This window comes from Hylaeus volcanicus, chromosome 4, assembly GCF_026283585.1.
Source record: "Hylaeus volcanicus isolate JK05 chromosome 4, UHH_iyHylVolc1.0_haploid, whole genome shotgun sequence".
NCBI classification, from domain to species: Eukaryota; Metazoa; Arthropoda; class Insecta; order Hymenoptera; family Colletidae; genus Hylaeus; species Hylaeus volcanicus.
In genome coordinates, this window is record NC_071979.1 from 9043034 (window position 1) to 9057664 (window position 14631).

Here is a 14631-nt window from a genome sequence, read left to right on the forward strand (position 1 = left end):
ACACCAGAATATATGTACCTTCCTGTGAAAACATTTTGAAATACTTTTGATGAAAAACTTTTTCGTCTATTGCGTAACACCGATTGGTTTTGCTGAAACACGTAATACCTATGAAAAACAATTATAAAATTTTCAGTCAACTATATGGCACTAAAATGCGCTCCATTTCCCTGTTTGTTATATCTGAACACGTCAATGAGACTTATGTAAGAAATAAACTATAATACTAATTTCCTGACACGTGTTGAACATAAATGTATAGTAAACAAGACGCAGAAACTGTAAAATAAAAGTACCAAGAATGAGTGTCTCAATATGGATGAGCGTGATGGAAACCTGAAAGGTGAACGTACAAGTGATGGCAAGGTCACCACTGGCAAATGAGATTCAACTTCATATGTCTACTTGAAAGTACGCCGATTATAAATATTGCCATTTAAAGCCAAAAGACTTACAAGTATGAACGACAATTTTAATGAAACTTCGTATGATATCGATTGTATAATAATACCGAAATATACAGGAATTTGTGTATTTAAAATTAGCTCTTGTAATAAAAATTAGCTCTACAACTCATCAATTACGTAGTTACAAGCGTCAAAGTGCTCCAAAGAATAAACACTGTGGTTCAAATGAACTGCGCCACCTACTTTTTCCGCCCTTTCCTATATCGATTACGTCTACGTAATTCGAGATCTATGAGAATGATAAAAAGCCACGTACGTCACGTGTCACACGGTTGTCGGAGATTCGAAAACGAGAAAATCGTACAACAAAAGCCACGAAAGGAATAATCCGTCCTTGCACTCCTGTCCGCGGCAGTGCCAATTATTCTCACGTTTCGCTACGGTTGATTTCGTAATCACTCTTATCGCGTGCTCCCCACCGTTATCGGGAAATCGCGAATTAACACGAACCACCGCGAAGCCGGGTTCGGTGGTTCCTCGACAAGAATCGTCAATTTCCGTCGTACTCCGATTGTCGCGCGAGACGTCAGCCTCAGGCTCTTACCAGACGGATCCTCAAATATTCGTCGAGCGTCGCGCAGGCAACACCGGCGTCGGTTGACAACAGCGTTCATCGTCGGACATCTGTCACTTTGCTCGTCGAAAAAACCGTTGGAATCTATTCTACGCTTACCTCATCGAACGTGGTTTCCTCGTGCTCGAACCGACTCGTAGTCAACTCCTCATTCTTCCTCTTTTCCTCTCCTTTGTAGCCAGCATCGTAGCCATGCGTGCACGAACGTGTCCGTTCCGAGCGACGATCACCGCCATGACACACGATTTCTCGTTCCCGCGGCAGCGAGCCGGTACGAAACGCGCATTCCTCGAGCCCACGAAAAAACACGCGCGAAGATTAAGGGATCGTTTCGACGACCGGCAACAGGTCGCGGCAGTCGTTATCTCGTGACACGCGGCCTAGTGTTATTGTTTATTGTTCGGTCACGGCACACAGACACACGCGCGGTCACTCGCTGTCACAGACGTGGGTGTAGCGTCTGTCTCTCGCGCGTTTCTATTTCGATCCCCACAGGTAAGAGAGAAGGGACAGCGCAGTCTGGCTCGGACGAATGCTTGGCGACACTATTAACGAAGCTTGAGAACGACCGCTCTGCAGACCAGAAACAGAGACGGATGATCAAAAACCGAGTAAGGGTAAACGTGGAACAGAGAAGAAACACGAGTCTGAAGCCAGCGACTACCCATTATAAATAGTTGCGGCTGATAGCGATGGGAGTGATACGCGCGCGACCTCCAGATGGTTCCGGTGATATCTCGAATTCGATCCCTTCGGTGCATTATCGATTTTTGAATAAAGGGTTTATCGACGCGTGTGATTGGAAACAGGTATAAAAGTTTCATTATATCGGAGTGAATGTTTTTCATTTCTTACTTGAATAGCTAGTAAATGAGTGAATATTTGTTAGTTTAAGGAAACAATGCTTTTCAAGTGTAATCTATCATTTTTGTCATTTATTTTGTACGCGCGTATGAGTTTTGCGTAAAACTTGGCATGTTTTTATTGTAGTGTGTTTTTTATAATATTTGTCGTTGTTTTCTATGAAAAGTGATTTCCATGACGTTCACCTAAATTTTGTATACCACAAATCGATATATGCACATTGTTTTCTCATTTAACTCAGTCAGAGTGTCAGGATAGAGACGTGGTTTCAAATTGTTTAAAAAACGAGTGTCGAGTCGTTCCCATCGCTAGCGAGTGGATCAGTTAGAGAGAGGCGAGTGCGAGAGAGAAAGGAAGATGAGAAACGTCGGCGGAAGTATGCGTGTGAGTACGAGAGAGACATAAATGCAATACCGCGTCGCGTTCGTTCTATCTCCATGCTTCGCGTCATTGTTCCGTCACCGAAGCCTGCCTTGAATTTTAACGGTCCGCGGTACTACATGTAAATTTGCACGATTTCCTTTCGACAGATGCCGGTCGCCGATTTTACAATTCCGTTATACACGACGAGTCGAAACAATGGCTCGTCGATGAAATAAATTCGTATAATAGAAACAAAAGACACCGACGATCGATAGTCATTATACAGAAAAGCGTTGCTTAACAACTCGTTTATAATCCCTATTCGTCAACAACAGAATGAATTCGTTTGGAATGAAAATATTATATCGATTCCTATTAACCATCCCTGAAGCGATGGAAAATGTTTACTATCGAAGAGCGTAAAAGAAACTAATTTACCTTGTAATAAATATCCAAACTAGTCCACCGCAGGCACAAAACACGATAGTTTATTTCTCGAAGATTACCAGTTACCGTTTCCTTATTTGCATTCTCCAGTTGCAGAATATTTCTGTCGAGTACGAAATCTCCTAAGGTACTAAAATTCCCACGCCAGCTATCATTAACCAGCCGAAGCCGTGTTGCTTATTTCAAATAGGAACGTTTGTTGGCAACGCTTCGACGTCTTGTACCTGTTTATAAATTTTGGCGCCACTCCGAGATGTCGTTACGCTCTGCACGCCATTTGTAGGAGCATCATAAATCTATCGATACATCACGAGTCCGTATTTAGTCGATTCGCGGTCCGGCGTTCCTCCGTTCAGTGAAAGGTAAGGTTAGGAGTATCGTCAACAAAAGTGACGTGAATCATCGCCGGGTGGATATACGATCTCGATTATTTTCGAGCAACCCGTAGCACTCGTAATAGAAGAACGTCGCGATATTAAAGGTTAAGTGAGTGCGCTAAAAATAAACCCGCGAGGAAAGAAAAAGTACCGCCACAGTGATTTTCATGTATACGCGATCACGTTTCATGGGTATCGTAACGCGACGTAGCTGATGTCAAGTTCGTTGAATGGAATGACGTCGAAAGTTACTTGACCCCGGACAATCTAGTAAGTCAAAGAAATAAATACCTTTATATAACGTTCCTTCGATTCTATCTCCATGCGATTTAGTACGTTTTTCTAATAAACATTCGCGAAATGTAAACAAAAACGTGTGTCGGATTATAAAAAAAAAGATACTATCTATGCATTCTTGCGTCGTCAAGCGGCTACTGACGATGAGCAGCGTAAATGTTGTTTGTTTACTTTGTTCGGCGTGGATGACGCGTAGCGCGGCGAGAACGGTCGGTGTGCGATCGAGAACCTAAACTTAACCACGAAAATTTCGCAAAAGCTAACGTGACAGTTAACGCGTTAGATTATAAACGCGACTACATCCACGTTCTCCTGGGCTTGGGAAACGTAGCTCAACAAATTTTATACGATAAACCGTTTTATTTTAATAATGTGTGTGCGTGTATTTTGTACAATATAATAATAATAATAATAATAATAATAATAATTATAGTAGCAATAGAAGTAGTAGAATAATAGTAGTAGAAGTAGTAGTAGTAGTAGTAGAACAGCTGAGAAGTGGTAACAGACTGTTTTATATTGCCGGAATCGTCGCCGTTATAAGTTAGGTTCTTCGTAGAGCGATACAGTGTGCAGTCGACATTTCGTATCGTCCTCTCGGAACTGTTCCGATTTCGCGCAAGACTCGAAAACGAAAAGCCACCTATAACGACGAGATTCTGGGACAACGGCGCGCCATTGTCGTCTCTACTGCCGCCACGACTATATTCGATGGTTCGAAGGATGTTTCGAGATTGTCTGATGATGATTGATCGATTGAATCTGCGATTAGGTGCTGATTTTTCAAAAGAGGCTTTTATTCCTCCTCTTCCTCCTCCTCCTCTTCCTCTTCCTCTTCCTCCTCCTCTTCTTCCTCCTCCTCCTCCTCTTCTTCTTCACCCTCGCCCTCACCCTCCTTTCCTTCGCCGCCCTCTTCCTCTTCCTCCTCCTCCTCTTCCTCTTCTTCTTCTTCCTCGAATTGTGGCTCCTCCAGCTCTTCGTCCTCAGCCGCAGCCTTCACGTCTTCTTCGCCTTCCGGTGATTCGGGGTCTCCTGGCTTCTTGCCTGGCCTCTCGCCGAACCATTTCGGCAACTTCGCTGTTATTTTGAAAAAAAAAACGAGTGCATGTTATTAATGATACTCGACTCCAAAGATGGGCAAATTGATCGAACGAGGAATAAAAGTTGAAGGATCGTTGCTCCAATATTTGCTTGATAAAAATTGTAATTTAATATACATTGAGGATCTCGATAAATCATTATTCCTTATTCGAATTAAATTGTGCTCATCTGTGTTCAATCATTTTTTTTTTTTTTTTTTTTTGTGGAGCGAACAATGCCAGCGAGAATTCGTTTTAATTTTTGTCTTCGATACCGTTGGAACACTGAGACTACTTAAAATTCCAGAATATATTTATAATCAAAGAGGTAATAATCAGGGCTAAAGGAAGGCTCTGTTTCCATGATTGTCGCCAAAAATTACGACAAAGGCCATTTTAAAAAGAAATTAAAAATACAACAATCGAGACGGTTGACTTGATCATTTTAGTGTTATACTGATAGTGTCCCGTTTATAAGGATTAAAATAATCAAGAAACACACGTATACATTATTGCTACATACTTGGTCAAAATTTGTACGAAATAACCGTACGCAAATGTTTGCACGTGATAGTGACACGCGAGAACTTGGGAACCCATAGGTGCTCTTTTGGGACAGAAAACGAGCCAAAGATCAAAGGTATCGACAGACGCTTCCAATTTTCGCGAAAAGTTTTCCACCCTCGCTATTCATCGAACGGGCCCCTTGAACGAAATATACTTCTCTTCGTCCGTTGTAGTTTGACCTAGTTTCCAGAATATACTCTGGTCAGGTTTCAAGACCCGCGACTCGAGCAAACGCACACGCTGATACGCGAAATAATAAACCCGCGTGATACAGGGGAACGCTTTTTACGTCGGTATACTTTAGTATCCTCGTGCCATCGCGACAAACGACTGTGCTTCTTTCAGAATGACACTTTAACCAATGCACCAATTTCTGAACAATGCAGTGCGAATTGTTCCACGATGCCTTCGAAACCAGAAAAAAAGGCCTCGAGTGCAAAGGGTTAAATGAATTTTTCGACTGTGTAGAAAGGGAATCAACTCATTCAAAAACGTATCCCTATGCGTTTGCTCGAAAGTGATTCCATAATACGTACTCTTCTGACGACCAAGGAATTGTTGCTTCTGTTGAGCCCATTGCTTCTCCATGGTTTCCTTCAGCTGTTCGGTTAGACCCTGAAACACCAATGGACAAAATGGCATGCTAGGATACATCGTCACACAGGGCGCACTCATCTTGACCCTTTCCACCGTTTTCGAGATGTCGCCGTGAGAATCTCTCCACGACAAGGTCACGGGATTGACAGTACAAATAAGTGGATCCAATTATACATATCTCACTTGCGCCCGCATCATGACTCGGCCATTTCGATTAACATGCCACTTGGATGAGGGGTCACCGTAATCAACCAAACACCCGTTAGCTTTGCAATTATTAATGACGAATTCTCGATGCACAAATTCTCTTCCATCCTTGTTACATAGACGTAATGTTAGTTACTCGACGAACTGACGGGTCTCGGTGTGAAAGTCAATATTTGTGGAATGAGAAATATCGTGGTTCTTGTAATAATAAAAATTGATAAGTGCTTGATCTGTAGACTAATTCATATTCACATGTGCAAAGTGTAGCTAGTGTACCTGTCCATATAGTTCTCCAACCCCCTAACAAATGAGTATCAATCAGTCTGTGATGAATTTTGTTTCGAGTAGCCATGAGCACTTGTATCTTGTAGTAATTTAAATTTGTACCATCGACGAGTTGATAGCACAATTAAATAAAAAAAAAGTGCTTTGTATACACTATGTATACAATTCCCTAACAAATCATGAACGAGTTTATCAGTCTCTGAGAATCTCGCCAAGTGTAGAGCATTACTATCGCAAGTGGAGTCGTAAATGATCGCGTGTGTGTTCAAGGGTCTGCAGTAAATTTTGTGTGGATAGCCACGAGCACTTGTATCGTAGAGTGATTTAAATTTGCACCTTCCACGAGTTGGTCGCAATATATTTTCCCAACTGTGTGAATAACTGTTTATCAGTCTGAGAATCCTCGTGAATATGTCTGTATCTGTTTCGCGGATCTCTGTGGCGAATTTTAGTGATCCAAGAGCATTTACATGGTGGAAGAGCATTCCATAGTGATTTAGGTTTAGTCCTTCGAAGAATTGATAATTTATTCACGTTCTCCCAGGTGCAGATAAGTGTTCATCGGTTTCAGAGTCGTCGCGAATGTTTGTATCTGTTGTTCGGAGGGTTGATAAACATCCCTGCGATAAATTTTGGCGATGCTATCCGCGAACACTATATTCGCATTCGTGTCAGCGATAAATTACGATAAATATCTGGGCAAGCGTGAGCACTGTACTTTGTGAACGAAATAACGCGAGCGTAGCAACACCCACGACGGTCTCTGTGCTCCAGATCGACTACTTACTAAATGGATACCCAACACGAATTAGAAACATGATCGCCAGGGATGATCTTGTGTGCCGTCGAGGTGAGGGGACAAGGGGTTTTTCAACGAGCAATGCAAGCACAAGGGTGATACACCAACAGAGAGCTCGATAGGACTCACTTTTGTTGCGCTTCATGAACTGTTCTGTTTTCTGTTTCCACAGTTTCTCGTTGTACTCCGCTAAAAGCGTGTCATAGCCCTGCGATTCAATTCACATTCTTCACTAATCACTCTTTTTCTATAATTACTACTTCCTAACGAGCTGCGTCGCTTATTCTTTGTCTTTTGCAATCGTCTCTCTTTCTATTTCTTTTGCTTACGTAAACCTCTCCGAGAGCACGTTTCAATCTTCGAACTGTCTATCATCGTAATATTTTTATTTTAAATTATGATAAATCGTTCGTTCGTGTATAAAATCGTGCACGACGATTCTTCGTTGCTAGAGGAGCGTATGAATTTTGAATCCATTTTTTGACGGTATTTTTCAGTAGTTAGGGTCAGATTTTGGGGGTTCGAATTGGCTAAATTGTTTTGTTTCCGAGTCAGCTGAGTATTCGAAGAATCAGCGACTGATTTAGTTGGTACGGAGGTATACTTACACCCTCGAAGAGCTTCTTTTTATCGTCGTAGGACCTGGTATCCACGCGACGTTCGTATTTGGAGGCGACTTGGATCTTGGGCTGCGAAGAGAAAAAAGGATTTTATCGCGCCGAAGGGCTACGGTTTATTCCAATCGATTTTCTCGTTGTGCTTACAGGGTACTTGCCGGTGAGGGCTTCGGGATCGAGACCTTTCTTCAAGGCTTTGTGCCTCAACTGCTGCTTCTGACGTTCCTTTAATTCTTTAAGCTGGAAAAAGATACGTTTGAACGTTTCGTAAAATATTGCCAACATCTGATAAGACGTATGTGCGTCAGTTAACATTGTTTGCGTGCACGAAATATGGAGATTCAGTTTCATATTTATGATTGCCGAGGGAACGTAAAGGTAAAGAATTACTCGACGAAAACGTTGCTGCGATCTATCAAATATTTTATTCAAACGGGGACGTTCTGGTCCTTTTTCTTGAAGCTGTCGTTAGATATGTACATACCAATATCAACTAAAAGGGGCTCCATGTATAAACACGAATGGAAAGGTACCAGCGAAGCTAAATATCAAAATTTTGAAAAGGAATTCTTAATTAATTGTTCGACAGATGTGGTTATTTTATAAGCCAGACTTTTTGGTAAAAAATTTGGGATTTGTATTTGAATCATTTTAATTATTAAAGTCGACTGTGAAAAGGACTAGTCTTGTTCCCTGACTGGAAGCAATACAACAAAATATGACATGCTCAAAAAGTTCACAAAATCTTTACTTTTGTAACCCTTTAACATTTTGTGTAATTTTTCTATGCATTTATTTTCTTCGGGAAATTGTAATACTTCATTCGTCTCGTGTTTATACATATTTCTTAGTGTTTAAATTTTAATACTCGTCTTCGTTAAGACCCTTTCACTCGCGTTCATATACTTCCCTGTTTTAGTTGATATTAACGTCCGTATACCCGAAGAGGGTTCCAAGAGGTCATCATTTTAATAAAAGAAGGACATCGTTGTTTGAATAAAATATTTGATACATCGCTACAATATTCCCTGAAGCAATCTTCTTCTCTCACGTGCCAGCAAGGAAGGAAAAACTATCTTCCTCGAGTAATTATAAGTGAACGTATGGAGGAGAAGAAATTTGTCTCTTGTAATCAGAGGAATCATAATTCGATAGCAATGATATCATCGTGTTTCGCCCTGAATGTGTTAATTGGACTCATCAATAACGCCTACCTAGCAGATTCTGCCTTAGATACGACGCTATTAATGGACTGAACGATCTTCTCAAATCTAGCCATATGCTAATAAATTATCGATTAATTGGAGACTGTTCAAACCATTAACATTGTCAAGTCTAAGTCTGGCTTTGCTAGATAGATTTCAACTAGCACATTGCTGGACCAGTAAGTTATTCGCGAATCAACCCAATAAATGTTTCGAGTCTCTCTCGAACTCTTCAAAAACCCAAATAATCTACGTTATCGTTCATTTTGATACTAACATCATAATCCTGGCGTTTCTGTCGCTCCTCAAGATCGTATTTCTCGGTTTCCAGCTTAACGATGGTATCCCAAAGATCGTTGGCCTTAGACCGGAGCTTCTCGATGGACAGATTGTCCATTTCCAAAGGTTTGATGCGGATGCTCAGCGAGATTTTCTTCTCCTCTTCGAGCTGTTCTTTCGTCTTGTTGCGTTCCAGTTGCGCCGACGTTAGGTTACCCTATATCAAACAAAGGTTGCGCATGAATAACTTCATAGAATAGAAATCCTTCGCGTGGATCTACAGTTAGTCCCATCAATATTCGTACCCTCTATGTCTATAGAAGAAATTTGTTTAACACGTTCACGCCGGCGTGTACTATGGGTAATAATTTGGTAATAAAACTATTATTTAATTTAGTGAAACTTTTTCAATGGACATAGAGGGTACGAATATTTATGGAATTGGCTGTATCTTTGACATCGACGATACGAACTGCAAGATCTTTTCTAGTGATGGTGAAGTTGGGTCCCTTCTTACTCTGATCTTTCATCGCTTGCATCATAGCTTGACGCTTCTTTTCCGATTCTTCGAGACGCCTGAATAATTAACGAATGAAATTAATACTAGAGCTCAGACACCCTGGAAATACTTTGTCGAACATAGCCAAACGTACTTTCTCTTTTCCTCGATATCACGTTGTTTCTTCTCCTCTGGAAATTTGAATAGGCGTCAGCGAATTTGCATTGGAATCTCCGTTTGGATTGGAATAAATCGAATACGGTTCGCGCGTAGCGTAGAAACGAAAAGGAAACAGGATAAACGTACCAATTTCACGTTGACGACGTTCTTCCTCCTCCTTCTTTTTCTGAGCCAATCTCTTCTCCTCGTCCGCGCGGGTGATCTTGCGCTTGGCTTGCTTCTCCTGCGAACAAAACGATGATGAAAAATACATGGCGGAAAAAGTACGGGAGAGGATATGCATAAGAAGCGCGACAGAAAGTACGCAAAACGCAAGCTGTAACCGTACCTTCAATCTCTTCAGCTCCTCCTCCTCCTTGGCCCTCTGCTTTCGCCATTCTGCAATGTATTCCTTGAGCTGTTCGTCTAGGTCGCTTCTCTTCTGTTCCTGCCTCTGCGTTGTCCCGGAAAAAACGACGGGAATGTAAATACGCGTTGATGCTAAATCACACCGATACCGTGTCTACGAGATCTCGGGGATCTCTCCTCACCTTCATAAACTCGGGATTCTCCCCAGAGTCCCTGATGTAGGCCGGAGCGAAAACAAAAGTAACTCTCTTTAGTTCCTGCCGCTCGTCCTCTGAGAGATCTCGCAAGATCTTCCAGAACTCCTTACGCCACTCTCACGTGTTCCACTTTCTCCATTTATTTATTACAACTTCATCCATTCTCTCTCTTTTGTGTGGCGTAAGATTCTTTCTTTCTGCATTTTAGTTTCTTTTTTTTTTTTTTTTTTTTTTTGTGTGTTTGCGTGTTGGTACTTTTCGTTTATGTTTGCAGAACGCAGCCAGACAAACAGACAGACAGCCACGCAAACGGACGGACGCACGGACAGACAGAAAGTGTGTAAAGCGCTTGGAGAGAAGAAAATTAGGTGCGCACTGTGAGAAAGATGAAAAAAAAAAAAAAGAAGAAATTTTACTTGGGAAAGTGGAGCTAGAGCTTGGGAGTGGTTGGGGAGAGGGGTGAGACATTAATGAGTTTAGAGGAGCTTGGGAAACCGACGAGTTTGCGGCTGGGAGGAATCTATTAGGCTCTCGTAGACAGGATATTGGAAAATTGATGGAGGGTTTTACCGAGAATTACGCGGTCACTTGAATTTAAATTTTGTTTCGACTCCGGAGTCTGCAGCGATGGAATATTGAACTTACCCGCGCGAATTAAGGATTCAATATGTTCCTTGCAACTGATTTAGAAGGTCTTGCTGAAATTTATTACGACTTGTCACGAACTGTCCAAGTATTCAATGTACGAGGAAAATGAATTTTATCTTTTTTTCCTATTATGTAGATGTACCAAGTAATACTATAGGAAGTTCGTATATTTTTTTATATATTCGATGATCTACAGATGTGTTCAATTTTGTGTAAAAGTTTACGAGATACTATCTGTAATTGTAGAAGATACTCTACATCAGTAATTATAAAAGTAAATTATCAACACGAATTGATCTAATTAAAAATTGATGAATAATTCGTGAAGAAATATTTGATGTACCACTTCGAAGTGGACATCTAGAACACAAAAAAAATGGTGTTTTAACATTTTGGAAACATTTCAAAAATGCAAACATTCTTGACCACGTAGGTGTGGTACCATGGATCCAATTACATAACGTGGATCGAATCCAGGATGACTCGAAACCAAGGGAAGGATCTCTAATTTTAAAGATGATATCGTGGTGACGAAAAATAGATTGACTTTTGGATCGTAGGGAGTGAATATACGGGACGACGGACGTTCGTTTAGTGTTTAGCTGAGAAAAAGAGTAATACGAAGCCGCTCGAGAACAAGCGATTAAGCATATTTTTTTTACAGAAGCAATTCAGCAGGTTCAAAGAGAAAACTTTGACAAAATCTAAACAGCGCACAACGAGAACAAGAATAATCGTGGACCGTGGACCGTTAAAATGGACCGTGGATGACGAACTGTTTGAAATGGATAATCTTAACGAGAAACAACGGGGAATTTGAAAATTGTATCATCAAAGGACTCGATTTCTACGGATGAAACGATCTTTCGACGATAAAGGACGAACGGGATAGAAATGGAGCACAGAGATCTCTAGCACTCGCTCTTCTTCTCGTCAGACATTTTCTTCTTCCCAACTCAAATGCAAGCAACACACGGTCGCCTCCGTTATCAGCGTCGTCGCTGTCGTCATTCTTATTGTCAATTATTGTCCAAAACGCCGTGAAAAGCCACAGTCGAAAGCCGAGGAGGCTGGCCAATTTACATAAAAAATCAGGTTTCGACGATCGTGTCATAACAGAGGGCCACCGAATCCTCGTACGATTATTAATTAACAATGTTTTAGCTCGTCCATATCTTCTAAAAACACAGAAAATGGTTTTGTTGGCAATTTTTATTATTCGTCGTGGAAACAATTAGCACGTTGTTTTAAATAAATAAAATTGTCTTGGATACCAGATAATTTGAGTGCGTAAGTACAACATTTTTAATATTCATAAAATGTGTTACGTCATACGATAATAAGGTAATTATAGAGAACAGGTACATCCTCACCGATTTCGATGATTTTTAAATATGTTGTAGAAATCAACATTTTGAACAACTTTTTCCTATACATATAACCGTCGCTCGGCCTTAGTTTCCGAGATATTTGCAAAATACCATTGCTGCTACAACAATGAATATTGCGTATAACTACGCGTCTGTGACAGCGTGTGTGTGTGAGCGTTCAGTCGTCGATTGTTGTGAGTCTGTATGCGTTAGCTATCATTCGCTGATCGGCTCGGGTTTCAAAACAATCGACGACTGAACGCTTACACACACGCTGCCACAGACGCGTAGCTATACGCAATATTCATTGTAGTAGTAGCAACGATATTTTGCAAATATCTCGGAAACCAAGGCCGAGCGACGGTTATATGTATAGGAAAAAGTTATTCACAATGTTGATTTCTACAACATATTGAAAAATCATCGAAATCGGAGAGGATGTACCTGTCCTCTATAATTACCGATAATAATTTAGATCGAAAACATTTACCTACAAATATTTTTCGTAACGTCTACGAATAATAAATATTGCCTGCGCCATTCCTCTCCTACATTTTTCGAAAAATCAGAATAGTTTCAAACGCAATCGCTCAGCTACGGATAATGCGATCCTAAAACGTTAAACTGTACCGAATGGGATCGTCTCCAAATTCACGTCTCGGTCAGTTTGATCCGTAGCACGCTGTGAAATCATAAACAAGGTTTTAACACCTTTGGCAACGCGATCCGCGATTGCGTAACGGTGTTATGAAACGGTCGAAATTCGCTAAACGAGACTCGGAAACAACCGAATCTCGCGATTTCACGAAAATTCAGTGACCCCTGGAAACGCTTTGGCCGATCATTCTGCGACAAAGAGACCGAGAACGACAGGAGGTTTGGCGTGGTGATTATTGGCTGCGTGTCGATTGATTATGGCGCAAAAGATCAACATAATAATTAACAGACGACAAAAGAAGGGGTGACGGTGGGGGGGGGGGGGGGTAGACACGAAAATCGGCAGTAACAAAAATTGAAAACAACTCCTGAAAACGGAGGAATACAAAAAAAATAAAACGAAACACGACATCAAATTGTTTGCTTAAACGAGATCAACGGAAAACTGGTGGACTTGTCGATTGCGTGTGTGTGTATGTACGCATCGTGTGCGCGTACATGAACACGGGGATTTATGTACAGAGCCTTTAGTTAATTCGTGATTAATCAAGATTTGGAGAGACAAAAAAAAGATACAAAAACACGAGAGGGGTGTGAGAAGAGAGAAAGAAACATGAGCCAGGGGTTTGAGGGGGGTGGGGTGGGGGGATGTTGCTTCGAGCACTGATCGCGAATTATTAGATTACGCTTTTTGACAGGATCGAGACTTCTGTTGTATGTTATCCACGGGTAACAATATTTATGGAATGTTGAACAAATCTAGCAACGATTGGAATGACAGATCGCTCGTATGATCGCTGAATACTTATAAAATTGACTATATATCGAGGAGCTCGTTAAGACTGTAATTACGTTGAATATATAAACATTGTAATATACGTCAATTTACACATAACTCGAGGAAACGTGAAGAATACACGAATGGAAACGGAAACAACAATTTACACGTGACACGAGGAAATTTTCGAGACACACGAACATAAAAAGGAGCTTCGAGGTTCAAGAGTTACAGAAAAATAAAAATGGTACAGCGAATTCGCAGCACCTGCAAAGTACGTTTCTCCATCTATAATCGAGGAATAAGGTTCTCGTCGAGTTCCATAGTTCAGCTGGCTAGACGACGCGTATATTAATCTCCTCCATCATCTTGGCATCGAGACTTGGCATTAGCTCGTGACAGTGGGCCTGACAATGGCTACGTTTTTCCGCCGAACGGTTTACTCGTTAATTAGATTGCGCCACATTTGAGCGCGGCGCGCTTCAAACGCCGCGGCTTCGGTGTAAGAATAAACCGCATTACGTTATCGTACACATATTTATGAAACGTTTGGCAATCGTCCAGCCCGACGCAAAGTTATATTAACTGCGCGCCGCCTTATGCAACTGGCCGTCGTATAATACGGTCAAAAGCCTGAAAACTTTTCGACCGAACAAGCTCGCGAACAAGCTCGCGGATACTTTGATTCACCTGTAACGTTAGACGGTCATGAACCTCGAACGAGAAGCGTGGATGGTCGAACGAAGTCGAAGATGGTCTACCAAGCACATTCGAGAGCAACTTCATTTTTTTTACAGGTTCAATCTTATTATCGACTTTCGAATCAAATTTCAATACTACAACGACGAGACTGTTTCGAACCTGCGAACCTGTCACAAGACAAACGAACCAAGAACGAAGAGAAAGGACGAACCGTCGAGAGTGTTACCA

The 14631-nt window shown here is 41.3% G+C and overlaps 1 protein-coding gene across 8 annotated transcripts in view; it reads right to left on the reverse strand.

The window, feature by feature from the left end:
• Positions 1-3729: 3729 nt before the first annotated feature.
• The window catches only part of LOC128874977 (troponin T, skeletal muscle), a 79709-nt gene continuing 68807 nt past the window's right edge, over positions 3730-14631 (reverse strand). For 7 of the 8 annotated variants that reach the window (XM_054120224.1, XM_054120216.1, XM_054120221.1 and 4 more), the window contains 10 exons: positions 10234-10264; positions 10032-10136; positions 9830-9926; positions 9678-9714; positions 9498-9600; positions 9023-9241; positions 7688-7780; positions 7532-7612; positions 5572-5650; positions 3730-4466 (listed from right to left, as the gene is read on the reverse strand). In XM_054120224.1, the coding sequence (XP_053976199.1) occupies positions 4186-4466; positions 5572-5650; positions 7532-7612; positions 7688-7780; positions 9023-9241; positions 9498-9600; positions 9678-9714; positions 9830-9926; positions 10032-10136; positions 10234-10239 (1101 nt within the window). In that variant the 5' untranslated portion in view covers positions 10240-10264 and the 3' untranslated portion in view covers positions 3730-4185. Of the gene's footprint in view, positions 4467-5571; positions 5651-7052; positions 7132-7531; positions 7613-7687; positions 7781-9022; positions 9242-9497; positions 9601-9677; positions 9715-9829; positions 9927-10031; positions 10137-10233; positions 10265-14631 lie in introns of all 8 variants that reach the window. The other variant, XM_054120217.1, reaches the window with a different exon arrangement.